Source organism: Hemitrygon akajei, chromosome 6, assembly GCF_048418815.1.
Source record: "Hemitrygon akajei chromosome 6, sHemAka1.3, whole genome shotgun sequence".
NCBI lineage: Eukaryota > Metazoa > Chordata > Chondrichthyes > Myliobatiformes > Dasyatidae > Hemitrygon > Hemitrygon akajei.
In genome coordinates, this window is record NC_133129.1 from 122475907 (window position 1) to 122498443 (window position 22537).

Consider the following 22537-nt stretch of genomic DNA (forward strand, 5'->3'; position numbering starts at 1 on the left):
TTTGGAGGTCCATGATAAAGTAGGGCAAAGTCAGTATGGTTTGTTTAAGGGGAAATCTTGCCTGACATATCTGATGGAATTCTTCAAGGAAATAACAGGCAGGATAGTCAAAGGAAAGTCAGTGGATATTGTTTACTTGGATTTTCATAATACCTTTGACAAGGTGCCGAACATGAGGCTGCTTAACAAAATTGAGTCTATGGTATTACAGGAAAGATTCCAGCATGGATAGAAGACTAACTGATTGGCAGGAGACAAAAGAGTCAGAATAAAGGAGGCCTACTCTGATTGGCTGTAATTGACTAGTGGTGTTCTACAAGGATCAGTATTGTGACCACTTCTTTTCATGTTATATGTCAAGGATTTGGATGATGGAATTGATGGCTTTGTGACCAAGTTTGCAGACGATACAAAGATAGGTGGAGTTGCAGGAAGTATTGAGAAACCATGGAGTCTACAGAAGGAAAGGGGAAATAAGTGGCTGATGGAATATAGTGTAGGGAATTATGTGGTCATGCACCTAGACTATTTTCTATACAGGGAGGAAATTCAAACATCAGTGGGGCACAGGTACTTGTGCAGTATTTAGAAACATAGAAAACCTACAGCACAATACAAGCCCTTTGGCCCACAAAGTTGTGCTGAACATGTCCCTACCTGAATATCATTCCTCACCAACAGAGCCACCCCACCCCCTCTGCCAGTCAGTCTGCCCTTTCGATAAGATGTATATCCTTGAATATTCATTTCCCAGGCCCTGTCCGCTTGAAGCCATGTCTGTTATTCCCACAACATAGTACTTGCCAATTTCCAACTGAGCCTCAAGCTCATCTACTTTATTCCTTATACTTCGTGCATTCATATATAATACTTTTAATTCATTACTCCCCTCTCCTATCATATCAATTCCTATTTCACTTGGCCATACTGTATGATCTCTCCTTGAGCTTTCTACTCCATTGATTCTGTTGTCCTTTTTAACTTTTCTTATTTTCACTTTCCCTTTAACTCCATCCTTATATTTCCAGTTCATCCCCTCCCCCCAATTATTTAGTTTAAACACATCCATGTTGCAGTGGCAAACCTGTCTGCCAGAATGCTGGTCCCCCGCCTATTAAGGTGCAACCCGTCCCTTTTATACAATTCATCCCTACCCCAAAACAGATCCCAGTGGTCCAAGAATGTAAATCCTTGCTTCCTGCACCAGTTCCTCAGCCACACATTCAGATCCATTATCTCCCTGTTCCTGCCCTCTCCAGCACGAGGAACTGGAAGCAAACCAGAGATAACCACCCTGGAAGTCCTGCTTTTCAGCCTTCTTCCGAGTTCTCTGAAGTCCTGCTGCAGAATGTCCTTCCTCTTCTTCCCGATGTCATTTGTGCCACCATGCACTACCACTTCCGGCTGTTCACCTTCACTCTTGAGGATTCCCTGCAATCGGTCCGTGATGTCCTGGATCCTAGCACCAGGGAGGCAACACACCATCCTTAAATCTTGCCTGTTGCCGCAGAAACCCCTTTTTGTACCTCTTACTACGGAGTCCCCTACTACCACAGCTCTTCCTGATGTCTGACTCCTCAGCTCTGCTTCTGCACCAATTTTCGGCACGCAGACCTGTCCGCCTCTCAGACTGGCAGTATCTTCTGTCCTGACAGCTTCCAAGAAGGTGAACCTGTTTACGAGAGGTACATCCCCTGGGGTCTCCTGTACTTCAAGCATCCTTTCCTTCCTCATCGTCGCCCCCTTTCTCTCTTCCTGTATCCTCGGTGTAATGACCTCACCATAGGTCCTGTCCAGAAAACCCTCGTTTTCGCGGATAAACCTGAGGTCATCCAGTTCTTGCTTCAGTGCTGCAACATGCTCCTTCAGAAGCTGAATCTGGACACACTTTGAACAGCTGTAGCAGCCGGGGGCACCATCAGTGTCCCTGACCTCCCACATCATGCACGTAGCACACTGAATCAGCTTAGCGGTCATGTCTTCACCCTCTGCAATTGTGCCTGGCGTAGTCTCTTCGCCGAAGACTCTCGAGCCAAAGACTAGCACTTTTCACACCAGGCACTTCCCTCAACCAGACCACTTCCCAACAGGCCAGAATCTCTCAAGCCAAAAGCATTGCTTTTATCATGGGAAGATCTAGGGAATCTCAATGAAGTCAGTATCTATCCCTACAAAAAGCTCACAGCTGCTGCAATGGCAAGCCTTATGGACACATTGTGGAGGACAGAGTTGCATATGCAGCGTCATTACTCAGTTTTTTGGACTGATAGTTCTTCTGCACTGAAGTATATTAAGAATGAAACTTCTAGGTTCCAAACTTCCATTGAAAACAGAGGTTTCAGAAATACTTTTTTTTTTACTAATTTTTTATTGAAACATCAACAAATTACATTCAATACATCCAATTGCCAATTACATTTTGACTGTTTAACCCAGCCACCACCCAACCTTCTTCACCATCGCCCCTCTACCCCCTCCCCTCCATCCACCAACTGAATAGTAGTGCATACACAGACAAAACATTCCTATTTTAACAAAAGATCTTTTAAGTTAGATATCAAATTTGTCCACGTGAAGATTGAGTTTGGTCGTGCATCATTTACTCTTACTGATGAAAGTTCCAAGTAAGAAATGTCCAAAAAGCTCCAAAGCCAGTGAGTATATGAAATATCATGGGGAGGTTTCCAACGCTGGACTACAATCTTCTTAGCTGCAGTTAGGCCTGCAGCCAGACATTGCATGTTTTTTCCGTAAGGGAAAGGTGGGAGTCATCATTTAGAAGATGTACAGCAGATCCATTGGTAATCGTACCCCAATTAGTTCTGTAAGAGTACTGATAACCTTCCCCCACAAACCAAAAACCCCAGGACATACCCTTACAACATGTATAAAAGAGCTAATGGTTCCGTGGAGGCAGAAGGAGCAATATGGGTCAGGAACCAGTCCCATTTGATGTCTAATTCTTGGTGTTAAATATGCTCTATGACAAAATTTCAAGTGTATATACCAATGATTTGGGTTTTTCGAAGCACCGGCAGCATTATCCCAAATCGCATCCCAGTCTAAGTCTTGTCCCAATTCAGATATGTCCCTATCCCAAGCTTTTATTCCTGATGTGGGCATATAATTCTGGGAGTTTAATTTATCATAGATATATGACACTATCTGCTCTGGAGCACCCTGTATCCAACTTAAAATGGGGTGGTCCTTTAAATCTGACCTCCAGGGAACGCCGTAGGCATTACAAGCTGATCTTACTCTAAAGTAGAAGAAAAGTGAGTGTTTATCAATATTATATCGAGATATCAGTTCTTGAAAGCTAAGGATAGTACTTGCCCCATTAATATCTTGAAGAGCAGCAATACCTTTATTGTCCCAAGTTCTGTTAGTGAATGGTTTCCCCCCAGATAGAAAATGATTATTGTTCCATAATGGAAATGATTTGCACCATACGCTTTTAAATTTTAGGAGTTTTTCTGCTACTCTAAACACTTGTAGCATATGGCTTAAAATTGGACCGTAATACAAATCACATTTTTTGGTAGACATACCTATAAGGAAAAAGTCCTTCAACCTTATTGGTGCTATTAGCTCTTGTTCTATATTTTTCCATAATAAAACTTTATCCTCCTCCATCCAATAGCTAAGACTTTTTAATACAAATGCCCAGTGATACAATTTAAAATTTGGACATGCCAATCCCCCATTCGACTTTTTGAATTGTAGAGTTGACCACTTTATATTGGGTCGTTTACTGTTCCAAACATAGCATCGTAGTAAGGAGTCCAGTTTTTGCCAATATCCTGCTGGAGGTGCAAGTGGGATCATTGAGCTGATAAAATTAATGCGGGGTAAGATGTTCATTTTAATGACCGATATATGGGCTGGGACTGATGCTGGCAGGTGTCTCCATCTATTAATATCTTCTATTTTTTTCAAAATTAAAGAGTAATTTGTTTTAGCCACAGATGATAGGGAAGTATTAACTTTAATACCCAAGTAGTGGACCTCATTTGTAACCGTAATTTGGGGAGGGAGAGACACCTTACTTTTATCTGTATTAATCAGCATCAGTGCTGATTTTGACTAATTAACTTTGTATCCTGAAAGAAATCCAAATTGCTCCAGTGTTTTTAAAACATAGGGGAGAATTTGTTGAACATTTGCCATATAAACTAGCGTGTCGTCCGTGTAAAGTGATATCGAATGTGAAGTTGTACCTATTGTAATAGGGGAGATCTGAGGACAGTTTCTAATTAACTGTGCAAGCGGTTCAATAGATATAGTAAAAATTAAAGGGGACAAAGGGTCCCCTTGTCATGTGCCCCATCCTATGTCAAATAACTCTGAGAAACCTCCTCCCACACATACCCAGGCTGAAGGATTAGCATACAATGTTTGAATCATATTGATAAATTTATCGCCGAACTTAAATTCTTTAAGAACTCTCCAAAGATATGGCCATTCAAGACGATAGAACGCTTTTTCAGCATCAAGAAACAGCAAGTCACAGGCAGGTGGGATTTTATATGTTGCACTTAGTATGTGTAAGAGCCGGCGAATATTATCAGATGCGAGACGCCCCTTGATAAAGCCTGTTTGATCTGGGTTAATTATTTTCCCAACTACTGTCTCAAGTCTACTGGCTAAGACTTTGGAAAATATCTTGAGGTCAGCATTTATCAAGGAGATTGGACGGCAATTGGCACACTCCAAGGGGTCCTTACCGGGCTTAGGTATAACTGTGATCAGGGCTGTGTTTAGATCTGTATGGAAAGCTAGGTAAAGTTCCACAGGTATGCCATTTATACCTGGCGTACGGCCTCTATTTGTAGCTTTGACTGCTTTAAGTAGCTCATCCAGTGTAATAGGAGAGTCTAGAGTTTTGGTGTCCTCTAATGACAATGTAGGGAGGTCTAATCCACTAAAAAAAATCGGTGAAGTCATTCTCAGAAGGAACTGAGCCACTTGTATACAATTCTTTAAAGTAATTCTTGAATGTCTCGTTTATTTCCTCTGTTGAAGATACTACTCCACGTTTAGCACATCTAGTTGCTGGTATAGACCTTTTAGCTTCCTGTTGTTTGAGCGTTAGTGCCAAAAGATGGCTCGGTCTGCTGCCTTCTGCATAATACTTATGTTTGGTTATATGGATCATATATTCTGCCCTGATACTTAATAAGTCATTTAATTCTGCTTGTTTTGTTTTGAGCTCATTTTCTTTTGTTATGGTGTATCTCCTTTTGAGATCATTCTCCAAAATTGTTCTTCTAGGGTGGAAATCTTTTGAAGCTGGCTTTTATGTAGATGGGCACTAAACCATATGGCATTATTTCATAAGAAACCCTTGATGGAGGCCCAAATCACTGTCACATCTGAGACACTTTTTATTTAAATATATAAATTCTGTCAGTTTTGTTCTCAGTTGTGATAGAAATTTGTCGTTTTTTAGAAGAGTGGAGTTAAATCTCCACCTAGTAGCTTTATTTTTAATTTTGCCATAATTAAAAGTAGATATGACTGGGTTGTGATCAGATAGATGTCTGGCAAAAATTCTATTGAGTGTACTAAAGGCAGCAGACCGGAGAATACAAGAATGTAATCTATCCGAGAGAAAGTTTTATGTCTTGTGGAGAAGAAGGTATAGTCTTTAACAGATGGATTATGCACCCTCCACACATCAGTTAAATTTAAATCCGTTAGAAAAAGGTTAAGCGCTTTGGAAGCAGATTCTTGAGAGCTTGATATAGTTGAAGAAGATTTATTGAGGTTAATGTTTACCAAAGCATTCATGTACGAGCCAACATATAGTTGGTAGTCACTTAACTTCAATAATTGTGAGGTAATTGAGGGAAAAAATTCAACCTCGAATATAGTTGCAGCATATAGGCTAATGAATGCAACTTTTTTTTTACCCTGAATGGATGTACAGCAAAAAGCTAGACGTCCTTTATTGTCGGCACCAGACCTTTCAATTGCTACATTAATATTTTGTCTCATTAATATCATAACTCCTTTGGTACGAGTACCATCAGCTGATGCCATAACGGGTTTATAAAAGTGGTTTTGAACCCTGGGAATGTCATTAGGTTTAAGATGTGTTTCCTGTAACAGTGCGATATCTATTTTCTTCCTGCGTAAGAAATCCAAAACCTTTGAACGCTTGTAGGGAGAGTTTAATCCTCTAACATTAAATGATACAATAGTAAGATTTTCTAATGTATCTGTGTTGCTCATCTTCCCCTGGATCTGTTGTTGTAAGTTGGTGTTGGAGCCCTGAGTTACCCCCCTTCCCACACCCCTTCCCACCACCCCTCACATTCAGCCCTTTACTTTGTAACATCTGTGAGTGGCACTTAGCAATGTCAGACACTGAACACTGACATTAACCGCCCCCCTCTAGCAACAACAAATTAGAAAGGTAAAGCAGTTCTCATAGACAATCATATCAAAGAGACAAGAGAAAAAAAACCTGGACAAACCCGTTAACCTATATAATTAAAACCATTTCCTTCTCAAATATAGTATAACACATTATCAAGACCCCAACAGCTCTCTAGCGAGAAACTGTCGCTTTAACAGATCGTCGCTTAGCGATGGCTCCAGTGCTATCTTATCTGGTGCCCAGGAACGTAAACAAGTCTACTGGAGACATAACATTCTAAAGTTATTCAGAACAAACTGCTGTTTTTCAGCTTCATTCTTGATGAAGTATGACAATTGGGTATATTGAATATCACCTTAAAACTCTGACCTGCAATACTGAGAAACAAATTGGCCCCTTAATTAACTAAATACAAAAGTGCAACGAATGACTTTCCAGTAAAATAACCAGAGAACTTCACATCTATAACGTTAACTTGCCCGTGCCTGTTAGATTGCGCATACAGGCTAGTCCAAGCTCTTAATGTAGTTCCATCTCCTCCTGAAGGGCATGTGGACTTTGCTCATGGTCTTCTTCCATATCTCCCAGCATCGATAATTTCAGAGCTTCTTTCGCTTCCTTTTCCGAGTTAAACAACATCTTCATGCCCTTGATATTCACTTTCAAAGTCGCCGGGTATAAAAGAAATAAGTCGATCCCCTTCTGTCAAAGCTTAGCACGGATCTCCTTGTATCCCTGCCGTTCCTGCATTGTGCCAAGGCTGTAGTTGGCGAAGAACTGCAGCTGGGTGCCATCAGGGAGAGTAGGTTTGGCTTTCCTTGCACCCTCCAGGATAGCCTGCCGGTCAGTGCACCGTAGAAGCCTAAAAATCATGGTCCGCGGTCTTGAAGTGTTGTTGGAAAAGATCCTATGTGCTCTGTCAATCTCTAATGGAGTGCTGTGGGAGTTCTTGAGCACTGGAATCCAATTAGGGAGCATCTTCTGGAGGTAACCTCTTGGATCGTCGCCCTCAGCGCCTGTCAGTAGGTTGACCAGCTACACATTGTTTCTCCTGGATCTGTCCTTCAAGTCGTTTAGCTTCTTCCATATCTTAGTCACCTCCACGAGACAGGAATTTGTAACTTTCTCATTCTTGCGTAAGCAAACCTGAATGTTGTCTATTTTGTTGAAGACTGTGCTAAATTTTTTAGCATGAATGTCCGCTTGCTCCAACGACTGGAGAATGTTACCATTCTCTGCCATATGCTTCTGTATGGGGTTGAGAGCCTTTTCCAGCGACTCCTTTAGCATGTGGGCTACCGTTTCTTGAAGCGATTCCATCTCCGTTGCCATTGTTTGCTTAATTAGCATAGCTATTTCCTTGGATGAATCGCTAGCTTGGTGTCGTCTGCTGGTATCTTGTTTCCTGGTTGAGTTTGAATCTTTTTTTGAGGCCATGTCTTTAGTAAGATCTTTCTCCAACTCAACCTTGTATTAAGACTGTCTATGAGCCCTAAAGAACTTGAAAAAGGAGGGTTATATGTTAGCGCTGAGTGCTCTGCTGCCATCTTGCCTCATGCCTCACCGGAAGTCCCCCAGGTTTCAGAAATTCTTAAGGACTCACAGGCATCTACATGGAGGTATGTAAGCACGTAAAGCAACCCAGCAGATGTGGCCTCTAGCAGGTTCAAGGTGAAAGCATTCCTGAAAAATGAACCATGGGAAACAGGGCCTCAGTATCTTCTTGAGCCTGAAAGGAAATGGCCTGTGAATCCTGATTGTTCTGGAGAACTACTGCTAGATGATCTGCAAGTTAAGGGAAGTGTTGCAGTGAATACTGTGCAGATTGAAGAGGAGGTGGATGCAGTAACATGTACAATCCATCACTTTTCGTCTTTGACCCATTTGACGAAGATGGTCCTGGATTCTTAAATTTAAGAACCTACTCTTGATTCTTAGTTGGACGAGGAAGCAATTGAACATGGCTCTTGCTTAGTCTTATTTGGATGAAGAACAACCAGGAGAGAGAGGTTGAACGGGCCAAAGGTTAGATTGGCCGAGGTTGTCCTCAGTAGAGGAGCTCAGAAAGGCGGAAATGGAGATCATTTGGTTTTGCCAGAGAAAGAGATTTCCAGATGAATTCTCAAGTTTGCACAGGGGAGAAAGTATGAAAAGGAACACGCATGTTTTCAAGCTTAATCCAGTACTTGAAGATGTTGGCTTGAGAATTGGTAGACAGCTTAGTAGAGTAGCTATGCCTGAAGAGTCTAAACATCCTGTTATACTGGCAAAGGATCTCTATATCTCAGATATCCTTCTGAGGCCTGTAGATCAAGAGGTGGGGCATGGTGACTGTACTCACATGTTGTCCAAATTGCACCAAAATACGGGATTCCCAGCACTAATGGAGCTATAAGAGAATCCTGTTGCCATATGTTTGTTGACAACTCCAGAATGCCAGTAGATGGCAGATCTGTCTCTGTACAAGGTATCTCCAGCTGAACCTCTTTCCTCGTGCAGGATTGGACTATTTTGGACCTTTTGAGGTGAAGAGGTATGGGGTCATTTGTTTATCCGTGAAGACTTCATGACTCCTAATTTTGTAGTACATAGTTGTAAGTATAATAGGGTCCCAAATATAGAAACATGTATCTATTTTCTGCCTGCCTATATTGCATTTTGTTATGCAAATTTGTCACATGGTTGGGGCGTGGTAGAAGCAAAATATGTGTATAGTTATATATTCACACTTTAACCTCATTTAGTTTAGTTCGAGAGGGGTTGAGCCAGGGAATGAATATATTTTGTTGATCACTAGGGTTGTTATCACTAACTTTGCTTGCTTACGATCTTTGCTTATTTCACTGATTCCTCTGGTTTTGCTAATATCACTATATTAGATCGTTCATCTTTGCCGGTTTCATAGTAAAGGATCAAATATACTTTTTTTTTACTTGGACCTCAGTTATTTGGAAGCACATCATACAGTGTTAATTCCCTCACTGGATTCTCAGCAGATTTAGTTTGTTTTTCAAGTAACCGCTACATAATGCATTGGTCAGACCACACTTTGAGTATTGTAAGCAGTTTTGGGCCCCTTATTGAAGAAAAGATGTGCTGGCATTGTTGAAGGGCCAGGAGAAGTTCAAGACAATGATTTGGGGAATGAAAGGGTTGACATACCTGAACTCGCTGGAGTTTTAAAGAATGAGGGAGGATCCCATTGAGACATATCGAATATTGAAATGCTTAGATAGACTGGATGTGGAGAGGATGTTTCCTGTAGTGGGTGTGTTTAGGACCACAGAGCACAGCCTCAGAATAGAAAGTCATCCCTTTAAAACAGAAATGAGGTATTTCTTTAGACAGAAGGTGGTGAATTTATGGAATTCATTGCCATGGACAGCTATGGAGGATGGCATTGAGTATATTTAAATCAAAGATTCTTGGTTTGTCAGGGTGTCAAAAGTTACAGGGTAAAGGCAGGAGAATGGGATTTTGAGGGATAATAAATCAGCCATGATGGAACAGACTTGATGGGTCAAGTGATGTCATTCTACTCGTATGTCTTATGGTCTTATGATATAATAAATCAACAATTAAATTAGTTATTTTCCTAAGTTATTTAAAGTAATTTTCCGTTATCAAAAACAGTTGAAGCTTCTGATTGTGGGCGATCTTTAAAATATCCTGTTATGCCTTTCCATTTTCTAGAATTGGTAAGTAAAATGGCAAACCATCATAGTGAGGTAGTTCTCTTCAAGTGGAATGTATAGTGTCAAGTTGAGAAAACTGACGACACTGTTAGTATGGGATTTGATTGGATACTAAAATCTATTATGATTTATTTATTGAAGCTGTGCAAGTAGAATTGCTTTTAGTATTTTGAATATACAGTGGATTTCGTTTAATTGAGACACATTGGGACTAGTACATTTTTGCCCAATTAAGCAGCTTCCCCAATTAGCTGATGTTCCATGCAAATAGTTAAAAAGCTATTAAAAAAAAGACAAGCTATCATTTAACTATGTAACAAATTATGTGTCTAAATGAAATACAGCACAAATTAGAACACTACCCATACTACTTTAGTACTACAAAACTATATTAGTTCCTAATAGTTATTGATGGAGGAATTCATACAGTATACACATTCTTTTGACCGTAAGTTAACAAAATCAGCACAGACACCTTAGAGTAGATATGATATGGACTGCCTTCATATGAAGCTTACAATGATTGCACCCTATAAATCTTCATTTTCATTGCCATATTCAAAATGATTGTCGATACCTTCAAATTCTTCATAGTTTCTAACTTGTTGAAGTAGTGAAATCATTTAATTTTCACTTCCACCCTAATGCATGGCATCTCCAAGCCTAAATGCTTGAAACCACAGTGAGCAAAAGTTTTGAATTGTCTTGCTGCTTATTTTTCGCCAGCGATCTGTGACAAATATCACTTCTTTTTAACACAATCACACACCCCTGATGCTATTTAAAAACTGTTTGCTCTAAGCATGATAAGGATGGCAAATGCATGTGTCTGACTCCCGTTAGAAACTGTTCAGCAACAGTCTTCTGCCCCAAATTAAGTGGCTGCGCCAATCAAGAGATAGCCAAATTAACCGAAATCCACTATAATAAAAGAAAACATAAAACTATGAGATTAACTAAAATGTGTGCTGATCTTTGTTGTGAGCTAAATTATTTGTTAAAATTGGATTAAACATTCAAAGCACATGAGCGTTTTTGCTGGCTTTCTCTCAATAGTTCAACATTTTCCGGTTTCTTTCTCCATCTGCATAGCCTGCAGGAAATAGTTAAAATTGAGATATAATAAGACATTGAGCAATTGTATAGTTTAAATGGGCATGATTATGTTTTTCATTTTGTACAGAAAGTTGCATTCATGGTTTCTCTGGGGTTGGTTACACATGATCACCTTGAAGGTAAGAATGCTTTTTTGCTGCTTTTCTCTTTCATATTTGCAAGATCTTTTGCATGTGCCATTTTCCTGATCCTTTCCAGTAACAGCAATAAATTTTTTCAATTAATATTCAGTTCCTTTTATTTGAGAATAGGTTGTAGTGGATCATGTCTGTTTTTTTAAATTATAGGATGAATGACTTCAATATGGAAAAAAGAAACACTGATATGGAGACAGGAAGTTTATTTAAAGTAAATACCTCCACAGCCACTTAGTGGGTTAAATCACTACAAGTTAGAATCCTTACTGTTGTAAACTAGGTCTTTCCAGAGTCGATGCTCATTTTTGGGCTCACAGGTGTATGTCAAAATAGCAAGGAATGTAATGAAGTTAGGTTGCTTTAGTTGGATTCAGCACATCTAGATTAGGAAAGGTTTAAGAGAGCTGAAAACTATGTGGAGTACTGTGGGAGAGATTACTTCTAGTTGTTAAATACTTAGCCTGGAAGAAGTTAGATCTTCGATAAGGGCAATGCCATTTGCTACTTAGGTAAAATGCTAAAAGGTGTCCATTATATCAAATATCTGTTTTCAAAAGAGATGCTGAAAAAAGTGAAACTTGGTTTAAAGGAAATGAAATCATTGGCCAAATTGAGCTCATTTTTAGCAGTAGTTTGGCAGGAAACTTCCAACAATCAGTCAATTGTAGCACAATGTTTTCAACCTGTTCATGTGGTCAAAGTAGTTTTCCTCTAGTTTCTCCTAAGTTCCAAAGACATTGCGGGTTGGTAGGTTTATGGCCAGTGGTAAATTGCCCCTATAGTGTGGGTGAGTAGTAGAATTTGAGGGGAATTGGGAGAATAAAATGTGAGCAGTGCAGGATTAATGTGGATGGGTACTTGGTGGTTTGTGTAGACTCAGTGGAACTAAAGGTGCTGATTCCATGCTGTGTGAATCTATGAACTCAGTAATACAAGAAGACAGTGGCTTTCAAAAGGCACAATGTTCAATATAAAATAAGCTCAGCATAGTTTACGAGATTAGTTGATTTTTGATTAGTTATATCTGTTAAATTAGATAACTGAAATACAGTTGTCATCCTGGGTGCAAACAGCTAAAGGTAGATTCAAAATTGAGCAAGTTTTGAAGTGGAATCTTTTAATCCTCAAATTTTCACTCAAGCTTATTTTTCATAAGCTTCCACTGCAGAATCAGTTTTAAAATGCAACTTTTGGGTGAGGGTGTGGAATTCATTTTAATGAACAGATTTTGGTCATCTGCAGGTTAATTACAACTGAATGTGTTTTTTTTCCAACTTGTTTCTTTCTTTCTTTTTCAATCTTTTTATTATTGTTATTAATATCAACAAAATAAAATGATACATAGATAATGGGATTACAAACATACACTTTCCAACTAAACCTGAGAGAATACATAAGCAATGATTACAGTATGAATGAGTATTCCCAAATCATGAACGATACAATATACAAATAAACAAGTCAAACCTAGGTATATCATAATATATACTTTTTTTTAAAACAGAAAAAAAGAAAAAAAATTATGCAAAAAAAACTAATCTAATAATCTAATAACTAATAGAGAAAAAAAACAAAAAAAGAAAAAAGAGAAAAAGAAAAAATAGGGAAAAAAAGGGCTGTTTATAATATCTCACAACAATAGAAAATCATCAGTGTCGTCAACTCCGATCCTCTCAACATATATACAATCAAAACTGGAAAAACAAATAGGCTTGGAACAGGGTCATATTACATCATATGAAAATATTGAATAAATGGTCTCCATATCTTTTCAAATTTAATAGAAGTATCAAATACAACACTTCTAATTTTTTCTAAATTTAAACATAACATAGTTTGAGAAAACCAATGAAATACGGTAGGAGGATTAATTTCTTTCCAATTCAACAAAATAGATCTTCTAGCCATTAATGTAAGAAATGCAATCATTCGACAAGCGGAAGAGGATAAATGGAGTGAGTCCATCATTGGTAAACCAAAAATTGCAGTAATAGGATGAGGTTGTAAATCAATGTTCAATACCGCAGAAATAATAGCAAAAATATCTTTCCAATATTTTTTCAAAAGCGGACACGACCAAAACATATGAGTTAAAGACGCTATCTCAGAATGACATCTGTCACAAATAGGATTTATTTAGGAATAAAAACGAGCCAATTTATCCTTGGACATATGAGCCCAGTGCACAACTTTAAACTGTATTAATGAATGTTTAGCACATATAGATGATGTATTAACTAATTGAAGAATTTTATCCCAATTCTCAATAGGGATAATAAGGTTAAGTTCTCTTTCCCAATCATTTTTAGTCTTATAAAAGGGCTCTGAACGTACCTTCATAATTATATTGTAAAGTTTTGATATTAGCCCTTTCTGAAAAGGATTTAGTTCAAATAAATTCTCCAAAATACCTGAAAACACAAAATTTGGAAAAGTAGGAAGTACAGTATTTAAGAAATTCCTAATCTGTAAATATCTAAAAAAAAATGAAATCTAGGCAAATTATATTTATTAGATAATTGCTCAAAAGACATAAAACAATTATCCAAAAATAAATCAGAAAATCGTAATAATCCTTTAGTCTTCCAAGCTGAATAAGCTTGGTCTATAATAGAAGGATAAAAAAAGCAATTGGATACAATAGGAATATTTAAAACAAACTGAGTCAACCCAAAAAATTTCTGAAATTGAAACCATATAAGTAAAGTATGTTTAACTATCGGGTTGTCAATTCGTTTCGGCAATTTAGAAAGAGCAAAGGGAAGAGAAGTCCCTAAAATAGAACCCAATGCAAATCCTTGTACAGATTTAATTTCCAAGTTCACCCAATGAGGGCAATTTGTAACCATATTATTTAATGTATCTTATTCAGAAGTATCCTTAAGTAACATCTTGAGTAATTGAAAATACCTTTAAGTAATTTTGTATAGTCATAATATTTATGCTTATTTTCTTTATAGATTAAACACACACAGAGACATACACACAGACACATATTTTTATTAAAGATTGTATACATTGAAGTGCCCGGTTGAGACGTCACACATGAGAGAAACACCTGTGTGCCTGAACTTTGACATTAGCCAGCTGCAGACTGTGACTGCTGTCCTGTAAGCCTGAACCTCTTCCGGCGTGGCAGCTGACCAAGCTACCGACACATGGTCAAACCCGATATGTATGGCATCGGCAGGCTGTAAGAGGCAATCAGCCACAGCATTATTTTCCCCTTGTTGTTCTGTATGCCAGTTATGAATTCCGAAACGTAGACCAGGTGGAGTTGCAGCCATGTAGACATGGGGTCTGATGCTTTGGCCATCGTGTACACAAGCGATTTATGGTCAACAAACATTGTGAAATGCCAACCCTCCAGTAGAAAATGAAAATGGCAGATGGCCAGATAGAGGCCAAGAAACTCACTGCTGTATTTCCTCTCCGGTGGGGGGGGAAGGGGGTTGCATTGAGCTGCCAGCTGAAGGAGACGAGTGGCTGCGACACAGCTCCAACTAACTGTGCACAGCACTCACAGCATAGTCTCAGACACCAATAGTGATGACTACAGGTTTGTTGGGGACCGGGTGCCCCATTAGGGTCACATTCAAAAGAGCTCATTTGGTATGGTCAAATGCTCTGGTTATGTGTACTGATCACTTAAGCATGCCATTAGTGGCACTGTCTTTAAGGCTACTATACAGGGCAGCATAAGTTCATCAGCTCGCGGAATGAAGCAGTGATAGAAATTCACCATACATTAAAACTCTTGCAGTGCATTGGTGGTGCATGGCAGTGAAAAGTTCATAAGAGCAGCTTGTACCTTCTGTGGTGATGCAGTGGCCAAGAAAGTCAATAGTAGACGATCCAAACTGGCATTTAGCAGGGTTAATAATCAGCCCATATTGGCTTAAGCACTTGAAAAGTTGTCAAATCTGTATGGTGGTTGGGACTTTTTGGCATTCATGCCAAAGCGTGCGTGGCAAAAACATTGACCTGGTGTCTGGTATAGAACTGCTGGCATGTGTCTGCTGACAAGGCTTATTGAGACAGGAAAAGAAGGTATGATTCACCTCTGCCTGAGGTTGAGTGTAGACTATCAGCCATTTAACAAGCTACCTATAGTCCTTCACTGTATATTAGTGAGGGCTATGCAAACTTGATCAGTTATTTGTTGCATAAAGAGTTCTTTAAAAATAAAATAAGGATGGTGATTGCCCAGGAGAGAGAGCATATGGTCCGTTAGTTCTTTTTTTTTTAAATTTTTTTTAAGTTTTTCAAAACATTTTACAAAATTAAAAACCCCAAATCCCAATGAGGAGCATTAATACAGTGCAAGATTAAGCATACAATAACAATATGCTACAAAGGAAGAGAATTTAACAAAAAAGCACCTAAATTAAAGACAAGTGAGCTTAGTGTCCTCCCCAAGCCCCACAACACAAGAAAAAAACAACAACAACTCCAGACCAACCACCACACAGTATAAAGAGTATAAGTCCGGACAGTCAAACTCCCAGACTGTGAATACACTTAGCAACAGAGGATAATAATGCCTGCTACCAGAAAAAAAAAAGAGAGCTGAAAGCAAGGGACCGAAAAGAAGAAAAAAGAAAAAAAAAACCCTAGTCAAGAGGAAGGTTATGAAAGTACTCGATAAAAGGTCCCCAGACCTTATGGAACTTTAGATCCGAATTAAGAACTGAATAATGAATTTTTTCGAGGTCCAAGCAGGCCATAATGTCGTTAAGTCATTGCGCATGAGTGGGCGGGGCAACATCTCTCCATCTAAGGAGGATCAAGCGTCTCGCCAGGAGAGAGGCAAAGGATAGTATTCGGCATTTGGTCGGACCCAGACATAAATCTGTCTCGCCCCAAAAACCGAACAGAGCAATTAAGGGGTTAGGTTCTAGGTGCTGATTCAGAATACCCGATAATGTAGTGAAGACGTCTTTCCAGAATTTCTCCAAACTAGGACAGAACCAGTACATATGGATGAGAGAGGCCACGCCCCTCTTGCATTTATCACAGAGCGGACTAATGCCAGGGTAGAATCGAGATAGTTTAGATTTAAACATATGGGCTCTATGAACAATCTTAAACTGTAAGAGGCAATGGCGAGCACAAAGGGAGGTTGAGTTAACCGATTTGAGAACTGAGTCCCAGCTCTCCTCGGATAAGGAGATATTTAAATCCTGCGCCCAGGCCATTTAAATTTTATCCACAGGGGCCCATCGTAAGGCTGCTAGTTTATCTCGGATAATTGAAATTAAACCTTTACCTAGTGGATTAATGGAAAGAAATAGATCCATAGCATTTTTCGCAGGCATTTCAGGCAAGTTAGGAATTAAAGGAGCAGTAAAGTGTCGGATTTGGAGATATCTGAAAAAGTGAGCGTTAGGCAGGTTGAACTTAACGGAGAGCTGCTGAAAAGAAGCGAAGCGATTATCAATGAAGAGATCTTCAAAATGTCTAATGCCCTTCCTGTACCAAACATGGAATGCTGAATTGTACGTAGTAGGTAAAAAAAGGTGATTATGTGCGACAGGGCTAGAAACGGAAAACCCCTGGAAACCATAGCATTTCCTGAACTGAGCCCATATACGCAAAGTGTGTCTAACCAGAGGATTAGCTATTGATCTGGGCAGACTGCTAGGGAGTGCAGAGCCAAGAAGTGCAGATATAGATAATTCTTTAGTGGAGCTCAACTCCATTGCCACCCAGTCAGGGCACTCGGGTTGGCCGTGGAAGAAAGACCAGAAGGCAGCACAATGTATATTAGCTGCCCAGTAATATAAGCGAAAGTTAGGTAAAGCCATGCCACCCTCTTTTTTAGATTTTTGGAGGTGGATTTTATTAATTCTAGAGTGCTTATTCTGCCACAGTTATGACAAAATAATAGAGTCTAAGGAATCAAAAAAAGATTTAGGAATAAAAATTGGGATAGATTGAAATAAGTATAAAAATTTGGGGAGAACATACATTTTAACAACATTAATACGACCTACCAAGGACATAGATAGAGGTGACCATTGTACCAGACTCTGTTTTATAGCATATGAAAAGATTGACAAAATTTTCACGAAAGAGATCTTTAAACTTCCTTGTGACTGTAATTCCAAGATAAGTAAATTGATTATGGACTACTTTAAAAGGGAGATCACGAAATATTAGTTCTTGTGCTTCTTTATTAATTGGGAAAAGTTCACTCTTATGTAAGTTGAGTTTATAGCCAGAGATCTGGCTAAACTGGTCAAGAAGTGAAAACATTAGAGGTAAAGATGTAGACGGATTTGAGAGAAAGAGTAATAAGTCATCAGCATAGAGAGAAACTTTATGCTCAACACCCCCTCTCCAAATCCCGGTCAATTCAGGACAATTTCAAAATGCTATCGCCAGAGGTTCTATAGCCAAATCAAAGAGAAAGGGACTTAAGGGGCATCCCTGATGGGTGCCACGTTTGAGATTAAATACTTGGGATTTCTGCAAATTAGTTAGAACAGAAGCAGTAGGACACAGGTACAGCAATTGGATCCAAGAGATGAAACTTTGGCCGAGGTCAAATTTTTCTAAGACTGCAAAAAGGTAGTTCCACTCTATACAAATGCTTTCTCCGCATCAAGGGAGATAACACATTCAGGAGTCCCAGTTGGAACTGAGTATAAAATATTAAATAGACGCCGAATGTTAAAAAAAGGGAGACGGTTTTTAATAAAGCCTGTTTGGTCATCAGAGATAATGGGGGGAATAACGGTTTCTAATCTATGAGCCAACACTTTAGCTAAGATCTTTACATCAACATTGAGCAGAGAGATCGGCCTGTACGAGGAACACTCTGTTGGGTCTTTGCCCTTTTTTAAAAGAAGAATAATAGATGCCTCATTGAAAGAGGGTGGCAATTTGCCGTAATTAAACGAGTCAGATAATACTGAAAGTAACTGAGGAGAAAGAAGTGAGGAGAATGATTTATAAAATTCCACAGGGAACCCATCAGGTCCAGGAGATTTCCCTGAGGACAGTGCAGAAATTGCAAAAGATATTTCTTCTGGTGATATAGGCGCATTGAGTTTGGCTTTGAAATCAGATGAAAGTGAGGGGATATTCAGATTCTGTAAAAATTGATCCACAGAGATATTGTCATTCAGGGATTCAGAGGAATAAAGCCGAGAATAAAAATTTTTAAATGCGTCATTAATTTCTAAATGATCCGATGTAAAGTCTCCGTTCTCCTTCCGGATCTTTGTAATATGTTGTTTGGCTTTGGAACGCCTCAGCTGATTGGCTAGGAATTTACCAGACTTATCCCCATGAATGTAAAAGCGGCTCTTGCTTTCGAGAAGTTGGCGTTCGACAGGTTGAGTGGACAGAAGGTTAAATTTAGTTTGGAGTTCAATGCGCTTCTTGTATAATTCAGGGTTCTTAGTTTGGGCATATATTTGATCCAAATCTTTAATCTGGTTAATGAGGTCTGCTCGATCTGCACGGGATCTTCTATTGAGATTTGCTGTGTAAGAGATTATTTGACCCCTCAGATATGCTTTCATGGCATCCCAGACAATCTGGGATGGCACTTCAGGTGATGTATTAGTGTTAAAATAAAAGGTTATCTGGTCCTTAATAAATTTTACGAAATCATCATCCGATAATAAAGTTGAATCGAACCGCCAGTGTTTGTTCCTCTGAGGGAGACCAGGAAAGTACAGAGAGAGGGTAATTGGGGCATGGTCAGAGATCAGTATACTCTGATAGTCACAAGAGTGGGCAAATGGGATAAGTTGGTTATCGAGTAAGAAATAGTCAATTCTAGTGAAGGTATGGTGAACATGTGAGAAAAAAGAATAATCTCTCTCCGTAGGATGGAGGAAACGCCATATGTCAGAGATACCAAAATTAGAGAGAAACGATTGAATAGCTAAGGCAGATTTAGTAGGTGATCTGGTAACAGAGGACGATCGGTCCAGTTTAGGATCCAACCAACAGTTGAAGTCACCACCCAGTATAAGAGAGTATGAGTTTAAGTCTGGTAGTGAGGAAAAAAAACGTTCAAAAAAGTTAACATCATCAAAGTTGGGGGCATACAGGTTTGCTAGTGCAACTTTAGTGTTATATAGTTTACCAGAAACAATAATAAAACGGCCATTTGTATCAGATATTTTATTATGGAGTTCAAAAGGAATATTTGAGTTAATAAGAATGGAAACTCCCCTAGCTTTAGCGGCAAAGGATGAATGAAAATGCTGACCCGCCCACTTTGACAGAAGCCAGAGTTATCAAAACACCGAATATGAGTTTCTTGGAGGAAAGCAATGTCAGCTTTGAGTTGTTTAATATGTGAGAATACCTTCCTCCTTTTAACAGGGTGGTTCAGTCCCTTTACATTCCAGCTCACGAATTTAAGTGCACTAGCCATTATCAATTACTAATGCATAAAAGGCAGCAGGCATATAAAAAGTCAAGCAGTACAATAGCAGTCTGGAAGCAGAGATGTAAACATAGATTCGTAAGGTCAAAATATAAACATGTCCTAAGCAATAAAGAGATGTTGGAACTGGAAAATACACCCCACCCGCACAACCCAAAACTAGATGGCTACCAAAACAAGTAGCTAGCTCTACCAAAAAAATTAACCCAAATACAACTTCCAGATCTGTGTCATTAACAACAGTTCCGTATAAATACTATAGCAAATAATAACTAGTTTATGCACTAGAAAACATAACTACAGATTAGAACACCTTCTGCAGAAATATACAACTTAATACAGAGAAAATCGGAAGAAAACCAAAACTAACCTACCCACGAAAAATTATAGAAGAATAAAGTAAGAGAAAGGGGAAAAAAAAGGTAAGAAGGAAAAAGAAAAAAAAGAGGAAGGGGAAAATTATAAATTCAAGACGAGTATTTATCAACCATTTACAGAGAAGGGAGAAAAAAATTCAGAGATTAGAAAAAAGGGGTGAAGAAAAGAAAAAGATAAAATAAATAAATATTTAAAACAAAGGAAAAATAAATCAGCAGTTGAACTGTGAACCGACAAACAGGGAGGCCTTCACTAAAGACTTCGAACCTCCAAAACAAGTTAGAATTAGTTGTAGAACTCTGTAGGTAAGGTTATACAGAGGTAAAAATAGATTACACACACACCAAATCCCGGGAGAGATTGTCAAATAGCCCTTAAAGTTTCAATGAATAATGTCTGAGTGATTGAAGTGAATTCCGAGTCCAGAGAAAGTAATTTTACTACGAGGAGTACTTATCCACCATTTTAGGAGGTCCGATCAGATTCCGAAGATGACTGGATAGCCGGAAGACTTGCCACAGACGCTTCAGCTTCCTTTGCTGATTTGAACCACTTGTATTTCCCGGTATTAAGCTTGATTCGCAGATCAGCAGGGTTACGAAGGGAAGGTTTGAAACCACGATCAAAAAGCACTTTAAGGTCTGGGGTGCAAAATCTTCCACACAGCGAATGGTTGTATCCTTGAAAGGAAGCGACCCCCTGCGACGCGCCTCTACGATCAGTTTGTGTTTTACCTGGTATTGATGGAAACACAAGACTACTGGTCGCGGACGGGAGCCCAGAATTCCGGGGGGAACGTAAACTCTGTGTGCCCGTTCGAGCTCGGGCGGCTTCGGAAGCAAATCTTTCCCGAATAACTCCGAGAAACTCGGCGAAAAACTTCACGGTTGATCCCTTTTCAGTCGCCTCTGGTAATCCCAGAATTCTGATGTTACAGCGTCTGCTGCGATTTTCGAGATCCACCATTTTGGAAAGAAGTTTGTTAGATTTTTCCTCTAAGCTGGAACAGAGAGTCTCCAAGTATTGAACACGACTTTCTAAATCTTCAGAAGTCGAATCGATGCGAGATAAGTGTTCAGCATGTTTGTCCACTTTATCGTTGATCCGATCCAGTTTGTCTTCTAACTGTTTGAAAGCGGTTTTAAATTCCTTTAAGATTTCGTCTCGGAGCTTTCCAAGCGCAACCAGAGTCTCGTCCGACGGGGTCATAGCTTCTTTTCTCCCGGATTTAGAACTCTTGCTAGACATTGTAAGTTAGATATATTCACAGGCAAGTAAGAGATACCGAAATAATTCCTAACTAAGGTTTAAAAAATGGAGACATTTAGTGCAAAGGTAGCGACAGTAACGGAACAAAAGTTCGGAGCAGCTAAACAATCGCCATCTTACCGGAAGTCCCCTGTCCGTTAGTTCTGAAGACCTAATGTCACCCTGGCCAGGCAAGGAGAACAGCTGTTTGGCCTGCTCAGACTTGCAGTCCCAAGGTCTATAATAGTTGAGTTTTCAGAGTGACATATTTACCATGTGCAGGTGGGTCTTCTAGTGGACTCACCACTGTAGTTACAGTGAAACTACTTAGCAGTGCTACAATATAATAAAATTTGGTATTGCCTGCAATGATTTCTCACAACATGAGCTACAAACCACACAGTAGTGTGCTGCTCCCAAAACTTGGGCAGATTCAAAGTGACTGCATTGGTTGACATGTTGCTGAGCAAATCTGGAATTGTCCAAAAGCGTTGGGGTCACTAATGTATGATTTTGTGAATAAAGCATGCAAGAGTGTTTTTACGTGCTTAACCAAAGACTTTGCCCTTTACTTCCATTCCAACCAAACCAAGAACATTCGCCTTACACTAATGCCATTAAGTCAGAAACTGTCTCTTAAAGTGAGCACAACTCAATATTGTGTTTGTGAATTATGTGGAACAGTTACTATTATGAACAATATTTGTCATCTGTCATCCATTACATTACCCTACAGCAGGGATTCTCAACCTAGCATCCATGGATCCCTCGGTTGATGGTAAGGGTCCATGGCATAAAAAATGTTGAGAACCCTTCCCCTATAGTATCAGTGACATGGGGGGAGAAAAAGGATGAGGTCCTGCAGAAGGCTAAAAAGCAGTATGTCAAATAATCTGCTGATTACTCCAATGTCATGCGTTAGTGAAGGTACAAGTAGGAAGCTAGGGAACATGAATGAGTGGCTAAGGAGTTGGTGCAGCAGGGAAGGTATCAGATTCTTGACCTGGTCCACTGGGGCACCATATGAGGAAAAGGAAAATAGATTGCTCTGGTCTTGTTGCTTAGGAAACTTAAGAATGAATACTGAGGAAAAGTAAAATAGATTACACTGAGGTTGTTTACACTTGATGAAAAATCAAGAGACGATTTAAGAATTTGATAGTTCATT

At 39.3% G+C, this 22537-nt stretch overlaps 1 protein-coding gene across 6 annotated transcripts in view; it reads left to right on the top strand.

Annotated features, from left to right (window-relative positions):
* Window positions 1-22537, top strand: part of phf21aa (PHD finger protein 21Aa) — a 395003-nt gene that overhangs the window by 328712 nt on the left and 43754 nt on the right. For all 6 annotated transcript variants that reach the window (XM_073049161.1, XM_073049163.1, XM_073049159.1 and 3 more), the window contains one exon: window positions 11264-11315. In XM_073049161.1, coding sequence (XP_072905262.1) covers window positions 11264-11315 — 52 coding nt within the window. The remainder of the gene's footprint in view (window positions 1-11263; window positions 11316-22537) is intronic.